At 41.1% G+C, this 25,551-nt stretch overlaps 1 protein-coding gene across 1 annotated transcript; it reads right to left on the bottom strand.

The window, feature by feature from the left end:
- Positions 1 to 6,336: 6,336 nt before the first annotated feature.
- Positions 6,337 to 24,311, bottom strand: ercc3 (excision repair cross-complementation group 3). Its single transcript, XM_061741225.1, has 15 exons — positions 24,169 to 24,311; positions 23,472 to 23,668; positions 23,081 to 23,317; positions 22,933 to 22,982; positions 22,711 to 22,846; positions 22,133 to 22,303; positions 21,768 to 21,972; positions 21,217 to 21,531; positions 20,825 to 21,009; positions 19,503 to 19,705; positions 19,301 to 19,397; positions 18,204 to 18,321; positions 17,947 to 18,065; positions 9,001 to 9,150; positions 6,337 to 6,818 (listed from the first exon to the last, which is right to left on the bottom strand). Exons 1-15 carry the CDS (start codon positions 24,194 to 24,196, stop codon positions 6,681 to 6,683), a joined length of 2,349 nt encoding a protein of 782 aa, XP_061597209.1. The 5' UTR covers positions 24,197 to 24,311; the 3' UTR covers positions 6,337 to 6,680.
- Positions 24,312 to 25,551: the final 1,240 nt, after the last annotated feature.

The following is a 25,551-nucleotide window of genomic DNA, read 5'->3' as shown; positions in this document are numbered from 1 at the left end:
ACATGTTCAAATATTTTATTACAAAAAAACAACACCCCCCAAAAAGTTGGCCAGTTGTGTTTACAATCACTGACTCACTTACTCAAATGCACATCTAACTTTTTATTTCTAAAGGCAAAAACAGAGATTTGCTGAAAGGAAAGAAGCTGAAAGAAGCTATGGAGCATCTGGAAAAAACTGACCTGGATGTAACGATCAGATTTGTGAGATTTAAATGTTGGAATGCTCAATGACGTCTGTCAGACAAATTATATGAATGGCTCCTAAGCACTTGCACAGGGTACGTTCTTATACAGCATTTGTGTTTAAAGGGGTTCATGCGAACTGAGGTTTGGCTTTTTTTTGTCTTAACCAGTCAGTTTTGAGCTTAGGACTTAAAGTCTTTTTAATTACATTAAACAGTTCAAACAGGGCATCGCGTTGACTTATTCACACAAACACTGCAGATATTGTTGTTGTAGGCTATAATGTACAGTGTACATGGAGTTTAAGAGCCCTTTCTCTACGAATACACACCATTGAGGCTTGAGGGCATCAGGGACATGGGGGGGGTTCAGTGTCTTGCCCTTGGTACTTTAGCAAGATGCCCCACCATCTCTGCTCAACACGTGTGCTCAAATCTACCTTAATACTGTACTCTTTCAAAACCTATAAGCTGGAAATCTCCTAAGGTCACAATGCACAGATTAGACGTAAAGGATCCTGATGAGTTTCTTATACTTCGTCTTCCAGGAACAGTTTTCTGGCACCATGGAATATATTTTTTTATTTTCTTTGTTTGTGGAACATCTTCATCAATAAGCAGAAGAGTAAACCATTATCTACCCTCTGTTCTCCACTTATACCCCCTGACTTTAAGTATTTCCCTTCCTCTCAGTCGAAGTGAAAAGGAAAGATAAAAAAAACAACCTTTTTGTTGACACTCTGTTTGAGGTTGCTTGCTGGTATAAATATCTAATTAAATGAACTGTTCAGATTTGGAAGTTACAGTCACATCACAGACGAAGCTAAAAGTAGATTTATCCAGCTTCTCTGTATCTTTATCTTTACACGCAGCTGCACAATAGCCTACATTTGCTATCACTCAGTACTAGGAAGTAAAAACTCCTTTGCTTGGCGTTTAGCCACACATTTTTTTAAACAGATGTTATATAGTTTTTCTTGTAATGAGCTCATGATGTTTTCTGAGATTTGTTTCCCCAGTTTGCTATATGCTACACCTTCATGACATCAGCATTACAAAAAACAAAAACTTGTAAGCATATGTGAAAAGTAGCCCATAAACTGGACAGTTTTTAACATCATCACACTCATGGCTCATCTTCTCCCGCTTTATCCGTTCCCGGGTCGTGGGGGCAGCAGCCTCAGCAGGGATGCCCAGACTTCCTTCACCCCAGACACTTCCTCCAGCTCTTCCGGGGGGGAGTCCGAGGCGTTCCCAGGCCAGCCGAGAGACATAGTCTCTCCAGCGTGTCCTGGGTCTTCCCCGGGGTCTCCTCCCGGTGGGACATGCCTGGAACACCTCCCTAGGGAGGCGTCCAGGATGCATCCGGTACAGATGCCCAAGCCACCTCAGCTGACTCCTCTCAATGTGAAGGAGCAGCGGCTCGACTCCGAGCTCCTCCCGGGTGACCGAACTCCTCACCCTATCTCTAAGGGAGCGTCCAGCCACCCTGTGGAGGAAACTCATCTCGGCCGCTTGTATCCGCGATCTTGTCCTTTCGGTCACTACCCAAAGTTCATGACCATAGGTGAGGGTAGGGGCGTAGATTGACCGGTAAATCGAGAGCTTCGCCTTTCGACTCAGCTCCCTCTTCACCACGACGGTCCAGTACATCGACCGCATTACTGCGGACGCTGCACCGATCCGTCTGTCAATCTCCCGCTCCATTGTTCCCTCACTCGTGAACAAGATCCCGAGATACTTGAACTCCTCCACCTGAGGCAGGACTTCTCCACCCACCCGGAGAAGGCACGCCAACCTTTCCCGTTGGAGAACCATGGCCTCGGTCTTGGAGGTGCTGATTCTCATCCCTGCCGCGTCGCACTCGGCCGCAAACCGCCCCAGCACATGCTGAAGGTCCCGGTCCGAGGAAGCCAACAGGACAACATCATCCGCTAAAAGCAAAGATGAAATCCTCAGGTCCCCAAACCGGATCCCCTCCGGCCCCTGGCTGCGCCTAAAAAATCCTGTCCATAAAAATTATGAACAGGACCGGTGACAAAGGGCAGCCCTGCCGGAGTCCAACATGCACCGAGAACAAGTCTGACTTACTGCCGGCAATGCGAACCAGACTCCTGCTTCGATCATACAGAGACCGGACAGCCCTTAGTAGAGGGCCCCGGACTCCATACTCACCGAGCACCCCCCACAGAATGGCACGAGGGACACGGTCAAATGCCTTCTCCAGATCCACAAAGCACATGTAGACTGGTTGGGCAAATTCCCATGAACCCTCGAGCACCCTGCGGAGGGTGTAGAGCTGGTCCAGTGTTCCACGACCGGGACGAAAACCGCATTGTTCCTCCTGAATCCGAGGTTCGACTATCGGCCGTAATCTCCTCTCCAGTAAGTCTACGCCAGGGGCGTAGACTTTCCCCGGGAGGCTGAGAAGTGTGATCCCCCTGTAGTTGGAACACACTCTCCGGTCCCCCTTTTTAAAAAGAGGGACCACCACCCCGGTTTGCCACCCCAGCGGTACTGTCCCCTTCCTCCATGCAATGTCGCAGAGGCGTGTCAACCGAGACAGCCCTACGACATCCAGAGACTTGAGGTACTCGGGGCGAATCTCATCCACCCCCGGTGCCTTGCCACTGAGGAGCTTACGAACCACCTCGGTGACCTCGGCTTGGGTGATGGATGAGCACGCCTCCGAGCCCCAAACCTCTGCTTCCTCAGTGGAAGGCATGTCAGTCGGGTTAAGGAGATCCTCGAAGTATTCCTTCCACCGTCCGACAATGTCCCCAGTCGAGGTCAACAGCTCCCCACCCGTACCATAAACGGTGCCGGCAGAGTACTGCTTCCCCCTTCTGAGGCGCCGAACGGTCCTCCAGAATTTCCTCGAGGCCGACCGAAAGTCCTCCTCCATGGCCTCCCCGAACTCCTCCCAGACCCGAGTTTTTGCCTCCAGGACCGCCCGAGCCGCGGCCCGCTTGGCCTGCCGGTACCTATCTACTGCGTCAGGAGTCCCACCGGCCAACATAGCCCGGTAGGACTCCTTCTTCAGTCTGACGGCATCCTGTACTTCCGGTGTCCACCACCGGGTTCTAGGATTGCCGCCACGACAGGCACCGGAGACCTTGCGTCCACAGCTTCGAGCCGCCGCGTTGACAATGGAGGCAGAGAACATGGTCCACTCAGACTCGATGTCCCCCGCCTCCCCCGGGATCCGAGAGAAGTTCTCTCGGAGGTGAGAGTTGAAGATGTCCCTGACAGAGGGCTCGGCCAGACGTTCCCAACAGACCCTCACAATCCGTTTGGGTCTGCCCGGTCTGTCCAAGCTCCTCCTCCGCCAGCGCATCCAACTCACCACCAGGTGGTGATCAGTTGACAGCTCAGCCCCTCTCTTCACCCGAGTGTCCAAGACATGCGGCCGAAGGTCAGATGAAACGACAACAAAGTCGATCATTGACCTCCGGCCTAGGGTGTCCTGGTGCCACGTGCACTGATGGACACCCTTATGCTTGAACATGGTGTTCGTGATGGACTAACTGTGACTCGCACAGAAGTCCAACAACAAAACACTGCTCGGGTTCAGATCGGGGAGGCCGTTCCTCCCAATCACGCCTCTCCAGGTATCACTGTCATTGCCCACGTGAGCGTTGAAGTCCCCCAGTAGAACAATGGAGTCCCCAGTTGGAGCACTATCAAGTACTCCTCCCAGGGACTCCAAGAAGGCCGGGTACTCCCCACTGCTGTTCGGCCCGTAGGCACAGACAACAGTGAGAGACCTTTTCCCGACACGAAGGCGCAGGGAAGCGACCCTCTCGTTCACCGAACTCCAACACATGGCGGCTGAGCTGGGGGGCTATAACCAAGCCCACACCAGCCCGCCGCCTCTCACCCTGGGCAACTCCAGAGTAGTGGAGGGTCCAGCCCCTTTCAAGGAGCTGAGTTCCAGAGCCCAAGCTATGTGTGGAGGTGAGCCAGACTATCTCTAGCCGGTATCTCTCAACCTCACGCACAAGCTAGTTTTTAACATTAAACTCTAAAATCTTAGACAGAGGACAGAGGAAGCCTGAAGTTTATCAGCAATGGAGGAATTACAATGCAAGTTTGATTCATCTATTAACAGCTGGCTGGCTATCTTAATACTTCAGCCTTTCCATCCCAGGTATGGCGTTTTTCCAGTTTGGACCAGTCCAACATAAGAAAATGTGTGAATTGACAAAAAAAAAAAAAGGCATCAGTACCAATCATGTATTGCCAAAGTGCAGATGAAGTAAATAATGTTTTTTAACCTTTTATAAGTAATCTTATATTAGACCTGCTCGATGGTAATAAGGAGGGTGGAGTGGAGCCAAGCGTCTCTCTTTACCCCTGAAAACTAGCTGCTATGAACATGAGTCTGTACACACAGCTCAAGAAGGAGCTGTTGTACTGTATTTTTTAACAAAACCTGTTTCATTAATTACATAAAAGCTTCAGGAAACTGTCTCAATTTGCATGGACAATCAAAAATGATATCGTACCATGTTTTTGGCTTGTACACAAAGTATTTATATCAAGCTCGTGCTACCTGGGGTCAACCGACAGGGAAGAGGACACAGGGTTTCGTGGAGAAATTCTTGATGTATTATTTGCACCCAGACACAGACGTGTACCAGCACACTCAGCAGCTCTGTGTCATCCCTGAGACCTTTGACGGTGTGCAGCCGCTCTAAATACCCAGGCAGGGTGGAGAGATTGATTGGGCACAGGTGTGAATCAGGCCCATGCCACCTGTGTGCTGCTCCCCCGCAGACCACGCCCAATCCTCCACCCTGCCACAGTATAGACAAGTTTTACACGCCGAGACCTGGGCGCCGCCATTACCCTGCCTACACAAATGCATTTCATTTCTGCCGGAAGTGATTTGCGCAGCGTCTACCGGTGTAAACACAGCGGCATGGATGCTAGGCTAAAGCAAAGACTCGCCGCTCGTGAGCTTTTAATGTCGACAACTCTGTCATTGCAATGGGAACACGGTTCTACTACTTTGACTGGAGATGGCGTTACTCTCCCCCACCCGAATTCAGTGCAGAACTAGGAGGATAACATGACGACATGGCCCAGCATAGCGTACAGCAAGATTTGCTCCTACTTCGTGCAATCCATGGCAATAGATGGAAAAGCAGTGGACAATCTGAAAGCCTCTGAGGCATACCAATATCTGCACAGCAACAAAGTTGGTTGTGTCATGTCATACAAACATGATCGTTTTGTTTATTTGAAAGCAAATGTAGAGCCTAGCCAGTGTTTGAACAATGTGTGGCATAATGCTTGGGTGCTGTAACTGAAGGTGGAGAAGTCAAAACTGCGGGATGTACGTGTGTTGCTGGATCAGGGAGATCGTGTTCCCATTCAGCTGCGATCCTATAGAAGGTAACAAGATTATTGGACCATTTTAGCCTAGGCCTATATGTCTTTATTTTTGGTATCCGAACTACATCATAGTTTACTTGGCTAGAGTGCAAAGTGTGTGTGTGTGTGTGTGTGCAATGATAACGCATTTTCTTCATAAAGTGGATTTCTGCAAGCCCAATGTTATTTATATTTTCTCTATTATATATATTATATGTTCTATATATTTATTGTAGGCTATGTGTACAATGTATTATATCATGACATGTTATGAGGTAAGGGAACTGTCAATTGAATTCGTGCACATAAATCAAATGTATGCATATTATTCTATAGTTAGATTCAATGCCATCAGCCAGGTCGGTATCAGGCTTGCGAAAAAAAGTTAACAACGGAGCGCATGGACGTTGCCTCTTCGTAGCTGGTTTGTGGTCGTAGCACTCTCTATCTAACCACTCATTCAGGTGCTTTCTCCAGTTCTTACAACCAACCACACGTCGTTCTCGAACCACTTTTCTTCTTTGAAATATCCATGTAGTTGCTATATCCTCTTTGTCAGTGCTATGTCGGCACTCGGCACAATGCCAGTGCTAGCTAGCAATACAGAACTAGTCTGCCAGAACGGAAGTGGATTGCATCGACGGGAGGACTTCAGGAAGTAGAGCGGAAACGACTGAAAGACTTGTCTATTCAAGCACATTTCAAAGCAATTTATTCTACATAATACATCAAGAAACATTTTTTACAGTTTGAGAAAACACAATAGCATGGTATTAAAAAAACAAATCAGTATTTTATCTCGAGCAAATCAATAGCAAAGTTATTCTTGTGTCCAGTAGACATCCATTACTTTACCTAATGAAATTACTACATATGGTTGACAAAATAAAGACCCCCCTTCTCTTGTAGCTGTCATACTAAAGTAGTTATCCTGTCTCGTCAGCCGTACAGACATTTATGGCCGTCATAAGCCTTCTGAGTTGCTGATTATGTTCAGAAACTGCTATTTTTACTAAATCCAGTGGACTCTGAACCAGCAGGTCAATAGTTTCTTGCCCCACAGTTACATCTTGTTGTGTTACAAAAGAATACACTTGAAGACTGAGGGGTCAGTGATCTACTTTCTGAAGCGCTTGAACAGTGGATGAACACCTTTGCCTAATGCAGAGGCTTTGCTGCTCCGACTCTGATATTCCATGTATATGGTATCATCTGCGCCTGACATGGAGCTCATGGTGCCGGCTCGCCTTGACATCTGATTAAGAAACAGAGAAAGAGAGGAAAAATGTGAGAATATTGTACAGACCTGTTCACAAAAAACTGGGATTCTATGTTGTACTGCTTGACCTCTGACTCGTGTTAATGAAACCAAATTACAATTCTGTTATTCTCATTCCGAGTTTGACTCAACTGGTTTTAAAAACACATGTAGCACAAAGATCGAGGAATGACATTGGTAGAAGAAAACGGAATAACTTGTTTATTTCATCGGCCATTATTTAAAACAAAAAATACCTTGTTTTATGTTAACATATCGATATCACTTTCATTTGAAGTGTTTGATTTACTTTTAGGAAGTATCTAGCTTTCACAATCTCCTCTTTCTACTATCAGCAAAACCAGATAATGTGACCATATGGACTTCCACCCTGGCCATCTCTTATGACAACTGCCTATGGCTTTACAGTGCTATGTCACACATGAATAACAACAAAACAAGTTCACAGAGCTACAGTTGACTACAGTTGGGTGTGTTTACCCTGTTAAAAGTTGCCGCTTGATTCTCTGTTCAGCTGACCTGCATGGTTGTTTTGAACTTGCTCTTCAGTAGTATGGATATGTCTAAATGCTTTACCTGGGTTTTTGAAGTTTAAAAAAATGTATATTCCTTTCAGGTGTACAGAGCGAGCAACAGATTTAGCGCTAAAGAGGGCTTTCTGAATGTTTTAAAAAATAATAAAGAAAAGCTAATCTGGGATTAACCTGTTAATCCTCAAAACAGGATTTATGATAATACTTAGAAGCATGCTGAGTATGAAACAAAGTAGAGTGTTTAGCATATCGCATATTGCGTCAAAGCATATTGCATATTGCGTCAAACCAATGATACAACAGCACCATTCAGGAACATGACACATTTGGGAAAAAACAATAAAAAATATATAAAAAACAGCTAGAAACTGGAAAAACAGTTTCAACAAAATGTTTTTGTTGAGGATGACATTTCTTGGTGGATCAGTGAAATTGCACAGGATACATCTACAACAAAATAGTTGAACAGTTTTGTGAAATGGATGTCTAGAGCAGCTAATCATGTTAAATAATTTAAAATCGTGAAAAAAAAAAAAGAATTACAGAACTGTATCGACCCAAAACGTAACTTTTATAGGACAGTTTTTTTGTTTTTAGTTTTTTATTCCATTTGAATATTACTGAAAAAGTTGGGTCATCCTATCTTCAGGGTCTAGACTTTTAAACACCTAGACTGTTAACGTCCACAACAACCGGTGGTATAGTGTCAGCAACCTGGAAGCGCTTGTTACAAATGGAGCTTTAAACATAATGTCATTGCTGTGTCAGGGGGTTGGAAAGGTGCAAATAGATGGTGAGGTCCAAAACTAAGTGGCTTTAAGTGGGGTGAGCGAGGAAAAAAAGATGCCAACTTTAAGATGATGGTGATAAATGATGCAGAGACACCGAACAACAGTGCTGTGGTGTCACATAAATGAATGCACATCCAAGCTGTAGTCGTACTGTATAAGAGCTGCCAATCACTTGAGCCGTTGTTCAGTCCAAGTTCTTGGAAATTCTCTTAAGAGTTTAACACACCAGCCAGTATAAAAGCTGCCTCAGACGGTGCAAACAAATGTTACAGATTAATGGACTTTGATTGTGGTGCCAACTTGCCAGTGGATCTAGAATTTGTTTCTAAACAAGAGATCAGCAAGAGGCTTTGCTCAAATACTGTATAAGTAAAGCTTAGAAAATAAAGCTACTTAACAATTTATAGTTATTTTTGCACTGCATAATCAAAGTACTTTTTGGAGGACTAGAGTTAGAGCTAACCCTATCACTGTGATGGTCTTATATTTGAATATATGAAATATATGGGACAGGTTCATGGATGAACAGCAACTTTGGAGAAAGGTTTAGATCACATTGTCCACACATTCCTCTGAACATCATCTGTGTTCATGTGTGACAAGTAGTTGACATCACCATAAAGACCAGATGGAACAAATTCTACGTTTAAACATTTGACGTTTCTTTGTATAACTTTCAGTTAACCACATCCACTTCCTTTTTCCCCTCCATGTTGTCAATCATACTCTTCCTCCTCACTCATAAGGAGAGCAAACCTATTGTTAATCTCCTCTGTGTCAAAACCTTTGCTTGCAACATTTAATGTCTTTTGGGAGTTTGACAGCTTTCCTCACCTGTGGTCTTCCACCCACTTCAGTTGCTACCACTTCCTCTTCAGCATCCAGGTCTGAAGCAGCTAGGACCTTCTGAAGCAACTGCTGCTGGTCTTCTCTGGTTGAGAACATCAGGTCCTCCTCCTCCATGCCTGCCAGCTTTGTGATCACCTGTGAAAGAGCCGGAAAATCAGAGGGTCAGACATTTGTTGTGGAACTTATACAGGGAACCAGGGTAATGGCTCTCACAAATAAACTACACAGCTGATGTAAAGATTTCCATAGGTATTTTCTCAGCAGAACACATTCTTTTTTATTTACCTCCAGATAAGGCTAATCAGGCGATATACTTTCAAAGTCCAGATGTTAATCTTATTAAGATAATGCATGGAGTAAAAACACGAGTATGTCTCTACTCTTGAATTCATCTGCAACTTCAATTTTGAGCCATTAGTCATACATACATACATACATACATACACACACACACACACACACACACATTAGAGAGAGACAGACAGATATACAGGGGTGCACACAAGCCGGTACTCGAGGGCCAGTCTACTGCACATTTTAGATGTTTCCCTGCCTCAACACAACCCTGATAGACAAGGCTGTGTCATCAACAGAGTTGTGTAAACCTTAATGACATGTTGATGATGACCAGTGATTAGAATCAGGTGTGTTGAAGACAGGGAAACATCTAAAACATGCAGTAGACTAGCCCTGGAGTCCCGGCTTGTGTGCACCCCTGGATATAGACACACACAAGGTTATATATGTGTGCAGTGGCTTTTATGGACATTTTATATAAAACCAAAAATGGCCCCTAAAAGCCACATATGCACACATATATTCCAAATTAATGTGTAAAGATCTGAAGATGTTTCTGTAAGTGGTTTCATCTCTTTCGTGTATTTCTTGTTGTGGCCCTCTACAACATACTCTTAATGGTATTTTGCATGGCTGGCTTCATTGGTTCTTATAAGGAGAGCAGCCTTAAAAAAAACCCAAAACAATATCACTGTAACAGTCATGATGTATATATAGCCTTTAAGCTGTATTCAGAAGTATGAAAAATACAGTCATTCTAAATTGAATTCTAGTTTTCTGTAGACATACGACCATAGATAATTCATGTTTTGTCTTGTTTACTTAATTTCATGTGTCAATTATTTCCATTTTGGATACACTAAACATTTCAAATAAAGTTGTAGCATTTAAGCTTTTATCACTTTGTAATATAATGTTTCTCCTCACAACACTTAAAAGAGAATCTGGAATTGAGAACATAAAACGATGAAGTATTCCATATCTACTGTAATTTTCTTGCATCATTCCACTTTTGTTGCCATTAACAGTCTGTTTGATCCTAAGCAAGCAGTGTCCATTTCTTTTCAATACGATCTAATCTGATACAGTTTGGATTGTCCAATCAAAACCAATTTGGACAAAATGACACACTTTTACCCAGTGAATTCTAGAAAACAGAGGATATTATGGATCAGCTAAACTCATCCTCCCAGTTTCTTGATCATTTACCCAGAGCTTTCTACAAGAAAGTTTTACCCCTCATGGCATCTGATCTTGTTCAAATATGGCGCTTTTCCACTAGTATCTACTCAGCCCGACTCGGCTCGTCACGCCTCATCCCGGCTCCACCCGTTTCGTCCTTGTTTGTTTTTCCACCCCCAGGTGAGAAGTGGGCGGGTTGGGGTGAAGCTGCTGTGACGTACTCGATTGCGCAACCGCTTTGTTCGTGTCGGCGCAGATCAGAAATCAGCTTATCGCCCGTCTACATCCCTTTTTTAATAATCTCGTCAGCCACCAGGTTTATGAACATCTGCACCTCAGAGTTGGATCACCAAACAGACGTTTTGCGCTTTATAATAAAATCGCTGCGAGTCGTGAGTCGCTCTGACTCCCGCTTCCTGATTTAAACATCTGATGGCCCCGCCCCCCGATCAATCAGTGGCGTGGAGGGTGGTGACGTCAGATATAGTGCCGGCTCAGCACGCTTAGAACATCGGATGATACAGAAAAATTATCTGCTTCGCACGGCTCCACCCGTCTCGGCCTGTAGTGGAAAAGCGCAAGACGGGGGCGTGGCGAGTAGAAGCGAGCTGAGTAGGTACTAGTGGAAAAGGGCCAATAGTAAACTGATCTCTGTTGTCAGGTGTTTTCCCCCAGATCCCAAAGACAGCAGTCATCAAACCACTGCTGAAAAAGAACAATCTGGACAAGTTGCTATTACAAAATGACAGACCCATCTCAAAGTTTCTGTTCATTAGTAAGGTTATTGAAAAAGCTGCGTTTCATCAGTTAAATACCTTAACTCTGACCAACTACTTTGACGTCTTCCAATCCAGTTTTCATGCTCACTACAGAACTGAGACTGCCCTTTTCAAGGTGTTCAATGACATCCATATAAATACAGACTGTGGAAGAACCACAGTGCTGCATTACTGGATATAAGCGCAGCATTTGACAGTGTTGACCATCGTATATTATTAAAGTGCCCAGAGTATTGGGTTGGACTTTCACAGTACTTGACTGGTTTGTGTCTTACTTAAAGGACAAGGACTACTTTGTGTCAATAGGAATCAACAAAAATTACATGTGGGGTTCCCCAAGGTTATATCCCAAGACCCCTCCTAGCTCAGATATTAATAAACAACAAGATAAGTTACCATAACTATACAGATGACACACAACTTTACATTACAATGTCACCACGAGACAATGAACCCACACAAGTGTTGAGTAAATGGATAGAAGAAATCAATGAGTAGATCTGTCCTAATTTTCTTGAGTTTAACACAAACACAACGTTGTTGTCTTTAGACCAAAACAAGAGCGTTTAAGAGTCAGCACACATTTCAGTTATTACAGCTACAAACCACTGATAAGGCCCAAAATCTGAGTGTATTTATGGACTCAAACCTGAACCTTCAGAGCCACATTAAGATAGTTACAAACTTCACCGACAGAACATCTCCAGGATCAAAGGACGAATGTCTTCCATGCCTTTATCTTCAGTCGGTTTGATTACAGTGTCTCATAGGTCTGCCAAAAAAGTCAATCAGACAGCTCCAGCTAATCCAGAATGCTGCTGACCGAGTTCTCACTAGAACTAAGAAAGTGGACCACATCACGCCTGGTTCAGGTCTGCGCTGTCCTCCCAGAATCAGAACCAAACATGGAGAAGCAGCATTCAGCTTTTATGCTCCACAGATCTGGAACAAACATCCAGAAAACTGCAGGAATGCTGAAACCCTCAGTTACTTTAAATCAAGGTTAAAAACCTTTGACTTACCTTAGGTTTGAAAATCAACAGGAATATCATTTCAAAATGATTTCCAAAATCAGCTAAACCTGAGATGTTTGAACGTTGAATTTTACTTGTGTCAAAAATAAGTTCTAAAATAGTTTCTTATTTATTACAATTATTCTGACCCTCATGATTTCTAAAAAAATATATCATTGTTTGTTTAAAATCTGAGTCATAAATGACATTTTAATATAAGAAGTCAAATTTGATAGACACAATTTAAATTAAACACATCCCAAAAAGTATTTTCAACATTAAAAAAAGAAAAAAAAAAAAGATTAATATCCTGAACTGACTGGGAGAAAATGATCTACGGTATTAATTCATATGGAGCCAGTAAGACAAACACTCTAGTTACAGGATTGTCCAAACACTCACAAGGCAGACTTGAACTCTTTCAGAATTCTTACCAGAACAATCTCACCACCCATAATCAAGTTACTTCATTGCCTGCCAGAAAAATATAGTGTCACCTTTCAAATCCCCAACTAGTCTATAAACCACTTAAAGGTTTGAAATCCTGCTGTATCTTGTTGTTCTCTTACCACAGATTAGAAGCTTGGCTAAGACTCGTCGGCATTTTCAATTTTTAGGCCCATTTTTAAGCTCCCTTTCCTTCATAAGGTTCTGGGGAAAAATGTTTTAACACCTGTTGAAAACCTTTTTAGATGAATACGACATTCTTGAGGAGTTCCAGTCTGTTTTTAAAACCTGTCACAGAACTGAACATTGTTGAGGTTTTGGAATGTTATATTTTTTTGGGGGGCATTCAGGTTGGTGTGTTAAGATTGGTTTACAATAGATCCTACATAACAAAGAAGAGTTTTTGTGTCCATCCTGGACCTGCCAAGTTCTCCTTTATACATCTCATTTGCAGAATGCCTCAGGGTTCTTTTCTCGGCCGCCTTCTCTTTCCTTTATACTTGCTTCTGATTGGGTCGGTTCTCCAAAAAACATGGAATAGCATAGATGTTGTTTTTTTACACTTTCATCAAGAAAAGACTGAGATTGCATTATTTGGGATTAGTGATTCCTAAAAAGGTGATGTCTACTTGGGTACTTTAATTATCATTTAAAAACAAAATTAACAAGCCTGGCTATAAAACTGGATAGTGATCTTAAACTTAATGCACACATTAGCTCTGTGGTCTAGCTCAGCTTTTCTCACCTAAGGCAACTGGCCAAGCTTAAGCCCTTTCTTTCTCAACATGACAGTACGTTTACATGCATTAACAGAAAGTCAAATTATTGCCTGAGTCCGACTGACCTCGAAGTTTTAAAAAGGTATGTATACACCTTAGTCGGGCTTCTAAAATCGATATATTATATTCTGGCATGTATACGCAAACTATTGACTGGCCTGGTACTCCCCCTTCCAGAAGTGACGAGAATGTGGAAGCGGGAATAACAAGTCACGGCATGACAACAGCACAGTAGCAGAAGAAGACGACGAGGAACAACAAAGAAGAAGAACAACTGGATCACGCTTAGTGTGTACAAAAGGTATAGTGCTACTGCATTGTTGGCGTCCATATCTTTGTATGTTGTCGTCCTCCTTTTACGTCTGCTTCAAATCTGTTTGTTTAATAATTGTTCTAAACAGTATGGTACGGTGACGGTGTTAGCACAGCATACTGCGGTATTTTATGGTATTTCATCTTTTTTTTGGTACTAGGGGCCATGAAATGGCCCCAAAACGGACAAGTATCCCTGTCAAATCATTAAATTAATGTGCATGCTTTATGTAAAGTAATACAACTTATATTTGGTTTATGCTTAAGTGCCAGCTAAATGTAATTTTTTATATTCAGTCACTATATATATGTATACACACACACACACACACACACACACACACACACACACACACACACACACACACACACACACACACACACACACACACACACACACACACACACACACACACACACACACACACACACACACACACACACACACACGCACATATATACGTTATAGTATAGGCCTTATGTGAAAATGTATAAAGTATGTTTCTCATACTGCCTGTATTATGCATCTATCTATTACAGTGGGGAAAATCACATTGTCTGATTTTTAAATAATGTAGCGGAAATGTAGTGGAAAATAAGTATTTGGTCAATAACAAAAGTTCATCTCAATACTTTGTTATATTCCCTTTGTTGGCAATGACAGAGGTCAAATGTTTTCTGTAAGTCTTCACAAGGTTTTCACACACTGTTGCTGGTATTTTGGTCCATTCCTCCATGCAGATCTCCTCTAGAGCAGTGATGTTTTGGGGTTGTCGCTGGGAAACACGGACTTTCAACTCCCTCCAAAGATTTTCTATGGGGTTGAGATCTGGAGACTGGCTAGGCCACTCCAGGACCTTGATATGTTTCTTATGAAGCCACTCCTTCGTTGCCCGGGTGATGTGTTTGGGATCATTGTCATGCTGAAAGACCCAGCCACGTTTCATCTTCCATCTGCTGATGGAAGGAGGTTTTCACTCAAAATCTCACGATACATGGTCCCATTCATTCTTTTCCTTACACGGATCAGTCGTCCTGGTCCCTTTGCAGAAAAACATCCCCAAAGCATGATGTTTCCACCCCCATGCTTCACAGTAGGTTTGGTGTTCTTTGGATGCAACTCAGCTTTCTTTCTCCTCCAAACACGACAAGTTGTGTTTCTACCAAAAAGTTCTATTTTGGTTTCATCTGACCATATAACATTCTCCCAAACCTCTTCTGCATCATCCAAATGCTCTCTAGCAAACTTCAGACGGGCCTGGACATGTACTGGCTTCAGCAGGGGGACACGTCTGGTACTGCAGGATTCAGTCTCTGGCAGCGTAGTGTGTTACTGATGGTTCCTTTGTTACTTTGGTCCCAGCTCTCTGCAGGTCATTCACCGTGTGGTTCTGGGATTTTTACTCACCGTTCTTGTGATCATTTTTACCCCACGGGGTGAGATCTTGCGTGAAGCCCCAGACTAAAGGAGATTATCAGGGGTTCTTGTATGTCTTCCATTTTCTAATAATTGCTCCCACAGTTGATTTCTTCACACCAAGCTGTTTACCTATTGCAGATTCAGTCTTCCCAGCCTGGTGCAGGTCTACAGTTTTGTTTCTCACGTCCTTTGACAGCTCTTTGGTCTTGGCCATAGTGGAGTTTGGAGTGTGACTGTTTGAGGTTGTGGACAGGTTACCTGTATTAATGGCACCTGTTTTGAGGTTATCAGTATAAAAGACACGAGTGGAGGACAGAGGAGCCTCTTAAAGAAGAAGTTACAGGTCTGTGAAAGCCAGAAATCTTGCCTCTTTGTAGGTGACCAAATACTTATTTTACCCAGGAATTTACCAATTCATTCAGTAAAAATCCTACAATGTGATTTCTTGGATTCTTTCCCCCCATTCTGTCTCTCATAGTTGAAGTTTACCTATGATGGAAATTACAGGCCTCTCTCATCTTTTTAAGTGGGAGAACTTGCACAATTGGTGGCTGACTAAATACTTTTTTGCCCCACTGTATAGTCCATCTTTCTCTCTCTCTTTTTTTTCCTTTCTTTAGTCAAATTCAGGTTGCGCTTTGGCATGACATCACTGCCATGCGCCAAACAAACAAGTAATCGAAAAGTGAACAAAACGTTGCAAAGTGATGTGGTGATGTCTTGTAGATCTGAATCTTCTGGAGACAAGACCACGCTCTTTCACTGAGAATGAAAGCGACGTACAACAACAATAAACATGTTCTTTGAATGAAACATTGTAGACCGGGTACTGGGATTTATAATGATTCATCTTACCTACTTGGACTTAAGCTTTTTTATGTTTTTATTGAGCATTAGGACCTGCAGTGTGAACGTAGCCTAAGACGCCGAGGAAGCTTACAGGTGACGCCGCTTTTTCAGTCGCTGCTTCAAAAACTGTGGAACAACTTGCCTTTCCACATCAGGCAGACCAACACACTTCCCATTTTTAAGTCCCCTCTTAAAAACAAATTTTTTTCTCTTTGGCCTTTAACTCAGCTTGAGATTTTGTCTTTTATTGTTTTTACCATTCCATTTTTGTTTAATATTTTTACGTTTGTTTCTTATGTGTTAATTATTCTGTTGCGTTTTTTTTCCCCTCACGTTTGTGTTCACTATTTTGGTCAACCGTATCGTGTTTAAAGTGCTTTATAAAGTTGAGTTGAGTGATGGTTTTACATAGCCAAATGAAGACAGGGTTTAACTTCCTACAACCAGGCGTACACAGGTGGTCATGACACATTTTCTTTTGTCGATGTTATAATAATTAAATTATTAGCAGGAGTCCAAAGCAACAAGAGAAAAATTGCACCAGGTCTTTTGAGGTTAAAGAAGCACCCTGCTTTGAACCACTTGGGACATTAACAGGAGACACGAGGCCATTTGGTAAAAGACAGGCTTTAGGTGATAAGTAAATTACTTTAATCCAATTCACAAGGTCTTCTGGAGCACTAGAATATCTCGCGCTTTCGAGGAACACTGATTCAACCATTCATCCCAACACAAGTAATTATCAACATCAAGCTAATAGGCTGATACAGTGTCCTCATTGAACCTAGACTAGACAACCTAACACCACCTTGGCCGATACTGTATGCGTTTCGTCACCACCATGTACATCCTAGCAGCCAACATTTTAGTAAGAAATTTAATAGGAACCAGTTACTTCTTGTTATTTTTCATGATCAATGTGTTTAATCGCCCTGTGATAGACTGGCGATCTGGTGTACCTTTTTCTGTGTAAAAACTGGGATTGACTCCAACAGACTCCCGTGACCTTGAAGAGGATTGAAGCAAGTGTAGGACATAGTTGGATGGATGGATATTAGTAGAGCCTTTGATGAGAGGTTTAGCCTTGGCCACTTGACTTGACCAAAACTACTGAGAGCAGCAAAATATAGCCGTGGCCCGATTAAATGAACAGACAGGTAGTTTGCCTCAAAAAGATTGACATTGACCTTAACAATGATTTGTCTACCAGGATCATAAGAATGAATAATCATTTATAACTTACAATGATTGTGCTTCCTGTGTTTCATTGTCATTCTGCATCGAGACGCCTAGTGTATGTTTTGACCCTATTGCATGCAACTGTTTAATTAAATCTACTGAAATCTGGAACATATTAAAGAGTGTTTATTAGTTTTTTCCACAACAGAGCCATTTTTTTAAATTATTTTTTTTAATTTCTTTATCAATTTATTTGGGATGGAGATTTAAATTTCCTTGGTGGTGGTTACTTTACCCTTTGTCTACCTGCCATGTTAGTATTGTAAAGCTACTGTATCGTAAAACCAGCAATTTGCATGCTTTCTCTGTGCTTTCATAAATACTGCTTTTCAGCCGGAATCAAGAATATTCATACATTTCTGGCATAAAACTATTTTGCTGAATTAGAAATTCACTAGATTACCCCAGAAGACTGTCAGTGTGCTCATCTATTGGTGTCTGGAATTTTATTTATTTACATTTTTTGCTTTTTCCATACTGTTGTAACTGTTAGTTTTGAATGTTAAAAGCACATTTCAGGAGTGGGTTTAATCTTTAACTCCATGGTGTAATTCCGTGAGGAGATAAACTTAAGATTGTGATGTGGTGACAAGCTGTTGCCGTCACGAGCTCACCTTAAAGCTGTATCCCTGATCCACGAGGAACCTCTGTCTCTTGGTGGAGTAAGCCATCTCCTGGGTGTCCTGGGACACCAGTGAATAAAAATATGCATTGTACTCCTCTGCCACCATTCCTAAATGAGAAAAGAGAGAAGCAAGGTCAATTGTCCCTGTTCATGAACGGTGGTGGAGTTGACGTTTACAGGTGTCATACATAAACAGTCAATGGAAGCAGTTTTATTTTTATTTTTTTACTTAAGAAACAGACCAACCTTTCTTAGCTCTTAAAACTCTGCCAAGTCTCTGGGCTTCTTGTCTACGTGATCCACCATGTGAGGAGATTTGAATCAGAACATTGGCTTCGGGCAGGTCAAATGAGGTGTCACCAACCTGTTCACACATTCACAGATATACTAATATATTAGAGCTGATGGAAGTAGAGCGTGCTTTCTTTTTTTTATACAACTGTAGATAAACTGAAAGCTTTGTAGATGAAAAATCTGAAACTTTAACCACATCTATTTTTAAAATTATTCAACCCAAGCGATTGTCACACTAGAGAAGGGTAAACTAAATCAAAACAATCCTACTTTAACACAGCCAGTCAAGCCAAAGTTTTATTTGTTTTACCCGTTTTCTAAATCAAATGATCAGAATTTACTTGTATACTATTTTACTTTAAAAATGTGCTTTGGAATATGTCGAATTTGCTCTGAAATTTTGTTACCAACCACTGAAATATGGACAACTTTGGGTCTAAATAATGCTAGCCACTTTATACATAACTATGTGTATAGTGAATAACCATACCGAGGTGAATGCTTTGATGTTTTCAAGTTTCACACTTGTTTTCAAGATTATATTATTTACTTTTAAATAAAGTAATTTACCATTTACTTTAATCCAAAGTGATTTACAAATAAAGGAATAACATTCAAGCTTTAGTGAACCAAGAAACACTGGCTTACACTTGAAGATCTAAATCTCTCTATTTCAATTTAAATTGGATCAGGTTAAGAATCCTAAAGTATTTGCAAGTAAGGCTCCTTAGGGTGTTAGAGGTGTTAGGAGAAGATGTGTTCTTTGAAGAGCTGAGATCACAAGAGAGTTTGGATGGTAAGGAGGTAGCTTGTTTCAACATTATGGAACTGCAATGAAAACAGTCTGAAGTGACCGCAGCACCACCAACCAATATGGAACTTGATTGTTTGAGACGGAAAGTTTTATATATCATTCAAGTGTCGAATACGGGTCCGACTATAGTGCACACAAGCCGATTCCACAGGTTAACAGTCCAAAGAAGAGGACTTCTATTTAATCTGTTGGTAAAAAATAAATTAATTAAAAAAAAAAAGATTGACTGGTTTACCTTGGAGATGAAAATAGTATTGATCTTGGGGTTGTGTTTGAAATTTTGTAAAATCTGCATTCGTTCCCCCTGAGAGGTGGGGCCATAGATGTAAGGCCTTGAGAGCAGAAACGGGAAAAAGAGAGTTAAAAATAGAAATATCATCTGAATAAGCAATTTTCAAAACATACAAAAAAAAAAAAGCCTTCAGTTGAAAACTCACTTGTTGAGGCGTATGGCATATTCCTTCAACGCAAACACGTTGTCAGCAAAGACAATGATCTTGTCGTTGCGCCGCTCGTGGAATTGAATGAGAAACTGGCAAGCCCGGAACTTATTGGGATTCATGGTGTACAGCAGAATGCGCTTCTTTGTCTTAATGGCCACATACTCTCTGTAGAACTCCGGAGACATCGGGCACCACACCTGAAGCACATGAGGGTCAGTACATGTTCAGTTGTTAATGCAGTCATCTGAGGTGAAACTCCAATGATCACTTGCTGCATGTATATATAGCTGAACTTCCACCACTGCAGTGTTGACATACATAGAGAACTCATTAAGTAACACTGACATTTATGATCTGTGTAAATACAGGGATTAATAGTGCAAATTTACACATTTACACCATTTTTTTTTTTTAAATGACACCTGAAAATAATGAAAGCAGAACTTGGTAATCTTATGAAGGTCAAAATGTTTTGTCAATTTAAGCAATACAAAGCACATGTCCCTCTCTGCTGTGCTTCATTTCAACATTCAAAGCCCTACCCTGCAAAGGAGTGCTATTGTGCATCCATATGCTATCACCGAGGGCACATGTAGAAATATAGTATAATTTCTTTTGCATTTGTGCAAATCACATTAGTGGAACTAAAGCAAATAAATATGTATTACTGTTAAGATCTAACTAGTATGATTATTTTTGGGGAATTTGCATTAAAAATAAAAAAGCTTGACAAAAGATTATATTCAGTTAACTTTAAAGCACTTACAGGATCTAATTATAACACTATATCGAGATTCACATCTGACATAAATGAGTCAAAACTTGAAACATCAGTAGATATCTAAGTAGAATTTAGATTTTCAGTAACTGTACATGTAGTACATTTGCTTTTATACTGTAAATGAGTGGCTTTTTATTAAAAAACATACAAAAATTAAATTTTACGATTCATAAAACAACCACTTTGTTGAATTAAGCTTGTGAATCATTCATGTTTGAAGTCTCTGTTATGTTGTGTGTATGTTTTCTTAAGTCTTCGCCAAATATAACAGAATCATATAATATTAAGGTTTCTGTAACCACAATGAGATGTCTTACTCTATGATATACATTAATTTAGAAAGAAATCAATTCATTATTGCGTTGTTGTTGAATCTCTGGGTTTAAAACAACACTGCAAATTATTCAATTATCTCCATTTTACACATGACTGCACAATGCTGACTAAAACTGTTTTATAATGCTTAGGTCCATAGATTTACTTAAAAACACATGACATCTAATGCTTTTTCTACCTTTAATGTGATCAGACTTACTTCTGCACACTGGACTTTGGCAATATAGCCATTGTTTTGCAGTTCCATCCAGTTTGCCTCAAACAGCTTTGGTCCAATTAAAAAGTTGAGATCCACAATCTTGTCATCTTCTCTGACCAGTGTAGCAGTCAGGCCCAGTTTGCAGTGGGCTTGAACAATGGTGAGAACGCGACGAAACATCCTTGCTACAAAGAAAAGAAGAGTAACATTTTCAGTTAATCTGTATGGTGTGTAGACTCTCAGTCATCCAGCTCATGGTAGCTCTCGACAAGTGGAAACAAGGACTTAGTTTTCTTTTGTTCTTGAAGATATTTCCCCTTCCTTCTTGAAGGATTCCTCAGTCTGAGCTGAGGAAGCCTTTGTTGTCTAACAGCTGTCTGACAGGAACTCACCAGGGATGGTGTGCACCTCATCAAGGATAATCAGTCCCCACTCCTGACTCCGCATCCACTCCATGACCCTTTCAGCCTCCCAGGACCGCTTGGTGGTGTGACCCAGCATGGAGTAGGTGCTGATGGCCACAGAGCAGCCGATAGGCTTGTCCTTGGCATCGGAGGTAAAGCGGCAGATCAGAGAGTCGTCAATAGTGGACCACATCTTGAACTGGGATTTCCATTGCTCCACTGACACAGAGGAGTTGCCCAAAACCAGGCAGCGTTTACGCACTGTACATGCTGCTGTCACACCCACCAGAGATTTTCCAGCTCCTGGGAACCAAAAAAGGAAAATCACAATTCAGACAAAGACAAGTTATAAGCTAAATGCATTTAGAGTCTACGGAAGCCATTTTTTTGGTCCTTTTCAATCATACTAAACAAGTTATTCAACATTATATATGGCAGATTAGAAAGAATTCGTATTTAGGATCATATGTTTTGCGGCTGAAAGTGTGTATTAGAAGGAAATGCACTAAGTTTTGATTTCTCTAAATCAGCTGTCTCACCGCAGGGCAGCACAATGACTCCTGATCGTGCACGTCCATTTCCAAACATCTTGCGCAGACTTTTCTCCTGGTAAGGTCGCAACACAGCAGTGGGCTTCAGGTCTATATTGATGTCTGGGTTGACCGTGTCATTGCGAAAGTCGTACTCTGCTAAGAGGGGGTACTCTAGCTGAATGCAACGCTTCTGAAGCTCTTCAATCATCTCCTACACCAGATGAGGCGAGAATAGTAAAGAAGAATTAAGATTAGGATATGTATATATTTGCCGTTTGTAAATGTGCTTCATTTAATCGGAAACACAAAGCACAGGCTGTAAGTTACAATGTAAGATATTTTGTGGGGATTAATCATAATCAAAATTGTACCTGCCGGATTTCACAGGACACAGTCTGAGTCTCCTCCTCCTCTTCTTCCTCTTTATCCATTTGTTCATAGTAGCTGAATATGTCCTCAGGGACCTGCTGGTTTGGAGTTTGGCCATCACTGGGCTGCTGTGAGGTGGAAGCACCTTCTTTTTCCTGAAGAGACTTGGAGATCTGTGAGAAAGTGAAACGTGTTGGCCAGCTGTGACAAATCATGTGCAACACTACACTAAAGACAATATTTATTGGGTTACAATGGGCTTTCCCAAAAGTGAATCAATTTTAAAACGTAAACTTCTAGCGTCAAACCTTGCATATATATATACTGTATAATTCTGTGCATTACACATTTTATTGGCATTTTTTTAGCTGAAAATCCAAATGATTTGGAACTTTTAAATCATTAGTAAAAACAGAACTTCATGGATCATTTAAATATGATCCATAGTATTAACACAATGTTATATAGTTTATTGTAATAAAAAAAAATATAATATATATATATATATATATATATATATATATACACACACACACACACACACACACACACAAATATATGTATTTATATAGTGGCGTACCGCTGACTTGCTGTGGATGACTTCAGTAATAAGCTCCGAGTCCGCTCCATCTTCAGCACGAAGACGGCATTCACGGATGACGTTGTCCTGCAAAAGGCGCTGGATCACATCAGGGAAGGCACTCTCTATAAAATATCTGAAAGTGGAAAAGCGGAAGACATGTAGTCAAGCGATGATTAATTATTCAAGGGCAGAACAAATGTGAATTAAAAAGCACTTTACCTGTTGTGCTTGAGTACAAGCTTAACTTTCCCGTAGCTCACAGTGCAGAGCTGAGAGAAAGAAAAAATAAAATGCAGTGTCATTAAATTACCAACACAATACCCCAGAAAATGTCCACATAAGAGCTCTCAAAACACCAAATGCTGACCTTAATAAACTGCACAATTCCATCAGGTACAGATGTTTTGCTTAGCTTCTGCAAATACTCCACAATATCAGAAGTCTGCAGCCCCACACTGACAGCAGCATACAGGGAATAGGCAGTTAGCTTGTACTCATGGATGTGGTTAGGCCTACACACAGGCTCTGCAATAGCCACTAAGAAGTCCTGGGCATACTTATACACCGGTGAGAAGGCTTCCAGAAAGATATGCCCATCTGGAGCCTGGGTGAGAATGAGAACAGAACAAAAACACAAAAAACAAAACAAAACCATGAGTCATATATTTCTTTTGTACATTAGATTTCATAATTACGTAAATCTGAAAGATTGCACCATGTTTTCAAGTGAGGGAATCAACAATCGCTGCACGTCTTACCACCCAGAGTGGTCGTGAAGAGTGGTCATTCTTTAGCAGCATCTGCGCACGGTAGTCTTTGGCTCCATACTCATCCAGTTTTGTACCTGATTCATCCACTTGTTTTCCTGCAGCTGCAGGTATGGCTTCCTGAGACTCGTTTCCAGTCACCTCTTCTTCATCTTCCTCTTCATAATGACGCTTTTTGTACTTTTTATCTACAACCCCACAGATACGCAAGAAAGTTGGACGTCATTCTCAGTAACAGGGCAAGAGAAATAAGTCACAGAAGTAAATTTTTGTCATTTCTTTTGTTTTTGGATATAGCTATATTAACTAGAAACCCTCGTCATTATTATCATATACAAAGAAGTATGTAAATCCCACTGATTGCATGCTCATAAGTCTAAGCATCACTAGATGTTACTGCAGGCTTCACTCTGGGCTTCATCAGTCACATAAAACCCATGTCCCTCTTTGTGCCTTTTAGATTTCATGTCTAGATTCAAATTTAATCATGCAATTGCAGGGACAGTACTAATTGTGGCTTTGCTCACCCTAGTTTGTTACTTCTTACCTCCAGTTTACAATAAATGCTTTTAAAGAAGCGTCAAGTAATCAGGTTTGGTGATAAACACATCTTTGGGTATTCCTCCTTCAGACTTAGTTAGCTTCCTTTGAGAAGCCAAGTAGATTACAACTTAAATTAAAAACTCACCTCGATCTCCTTTATCCTTTTTACCCATATTAAAATTGTTTAAATGAGTACAATATAAAAATGTGTGGAATTTTGAACAGTTAAATGGTTTTTTGAAAGGATTCAGCTGATGGGCTAACAACTGCTGCTGCGCACACTGCTACAAAGTAGCCGAAATAATACAGAAGCACGCTTCCGGTATTTACTTTCACAATAAAATCTCTTACTTCGAGTCAGACAGAGATAATCAACGCAGAACTGGCCTTGTGCTGCCATCTACTGTCCATTTATTTGACTGAAATGTGACATGGAAAGGGCCTCTGTCAGTTCCCAGCTATTTAAATGAGTAAATACAAGCTTATGTTTAACCACGAATCAGTCAGTCAGTCAGTCAGTCAGTCAGTCAGTCAGTCAGTCAGTCAGTCAGTCAGTCAGTCAGTCAGTCAGTCAGTCAGTCAGTCAACCAACCAATCAATATTGCCTTGATGCAATACTGGATGATAAGGTGTGTTGCTTACTGAGTCTTCGTAACTGTAAACCATTTCCATAATCACTGTGGGATTCATTAACTGAATCTTTTACCCTTTTTCTTTTTCATTGTGCACTCTGGCACTCTGTCTCTATGTCCCTTTAAATTACTGTTTTTTTTTGTCTTATTTTGTCTTTCACACTACTTTACTTCCATTGCAATGTACTGTATATACTGTCTATATTTCGTAATTATATATATTTTTTACTTTTTACTTTTTTTACCCCTCCCCTGCATGTGTGTGTTAAGTGTACTGCTGCTGAATAAAGTGAGTTTCCCCATTGAGGGAGAAATAAAGAATTATCTTATATTATCTTATCTGTTTAAGGCTAAGGTGCTTCCTTACAGAATGTATTATATGTGGTATCATCTTTTTTCCTTTCTTCAACAATCTTTCTCATTGGTTTAGTTGTTTTCCTCCAAACTCATCAGAAATGTTTATTAGCAGTCCACAAAGAGTTCAGACTTTGTTTCTCTTATTCTTCTAACCAGTACTGGAGTTGAGGGGGCATTAGGGGGGATGGCATCCCCCCTGAAATAAAAATGGTCAAAATCATCCCCCTGTAAAACTGCCATCCCCCCTTTCCATCCCTTATGTCATTTCATAAATGAATGTGGTTTTACTGCTATTTCAACATTTAGAGTATTCACCAGAAAAATAACACCAGAAAAATAACTTATTTGACAATTTTCACCTGTTTCAAGTACATTTTCACTTGAAATAAGTAGAAAAGTCTGCCAGTGGGACAAGATTTATCTTTCATTTTAAATGAAAATCTACTTGGAAAAAGGTGAAAATTGTTGTTTTTTTTCCAGTGATGAGTCTTGTTTTAAGTGTAATGAGATTTTGTGTACTAAAATGAGACATTTTAACT

The sequence above is a fragment of the Cololabis saira genome, chromosome 2 (assembly GCF_033807715.1).
Source record: "Cololabis saira isolate AMF1-May2022 chromosome 2, fColSai1.1, whole genome shotgun sequence".
In the NCBI taxonomy this organism is placed as follows: domain Eukaryota; kingdom Metazoa; phylum Chordata; class Actinopteri; order Beloniformes; family Belonidae; genus Cololabis; species Cololabis saira.
Note: the sequence above shows the minus strand (reverse complement) of the source record. Positions and strands in the feature narration are given on the sequence as shown.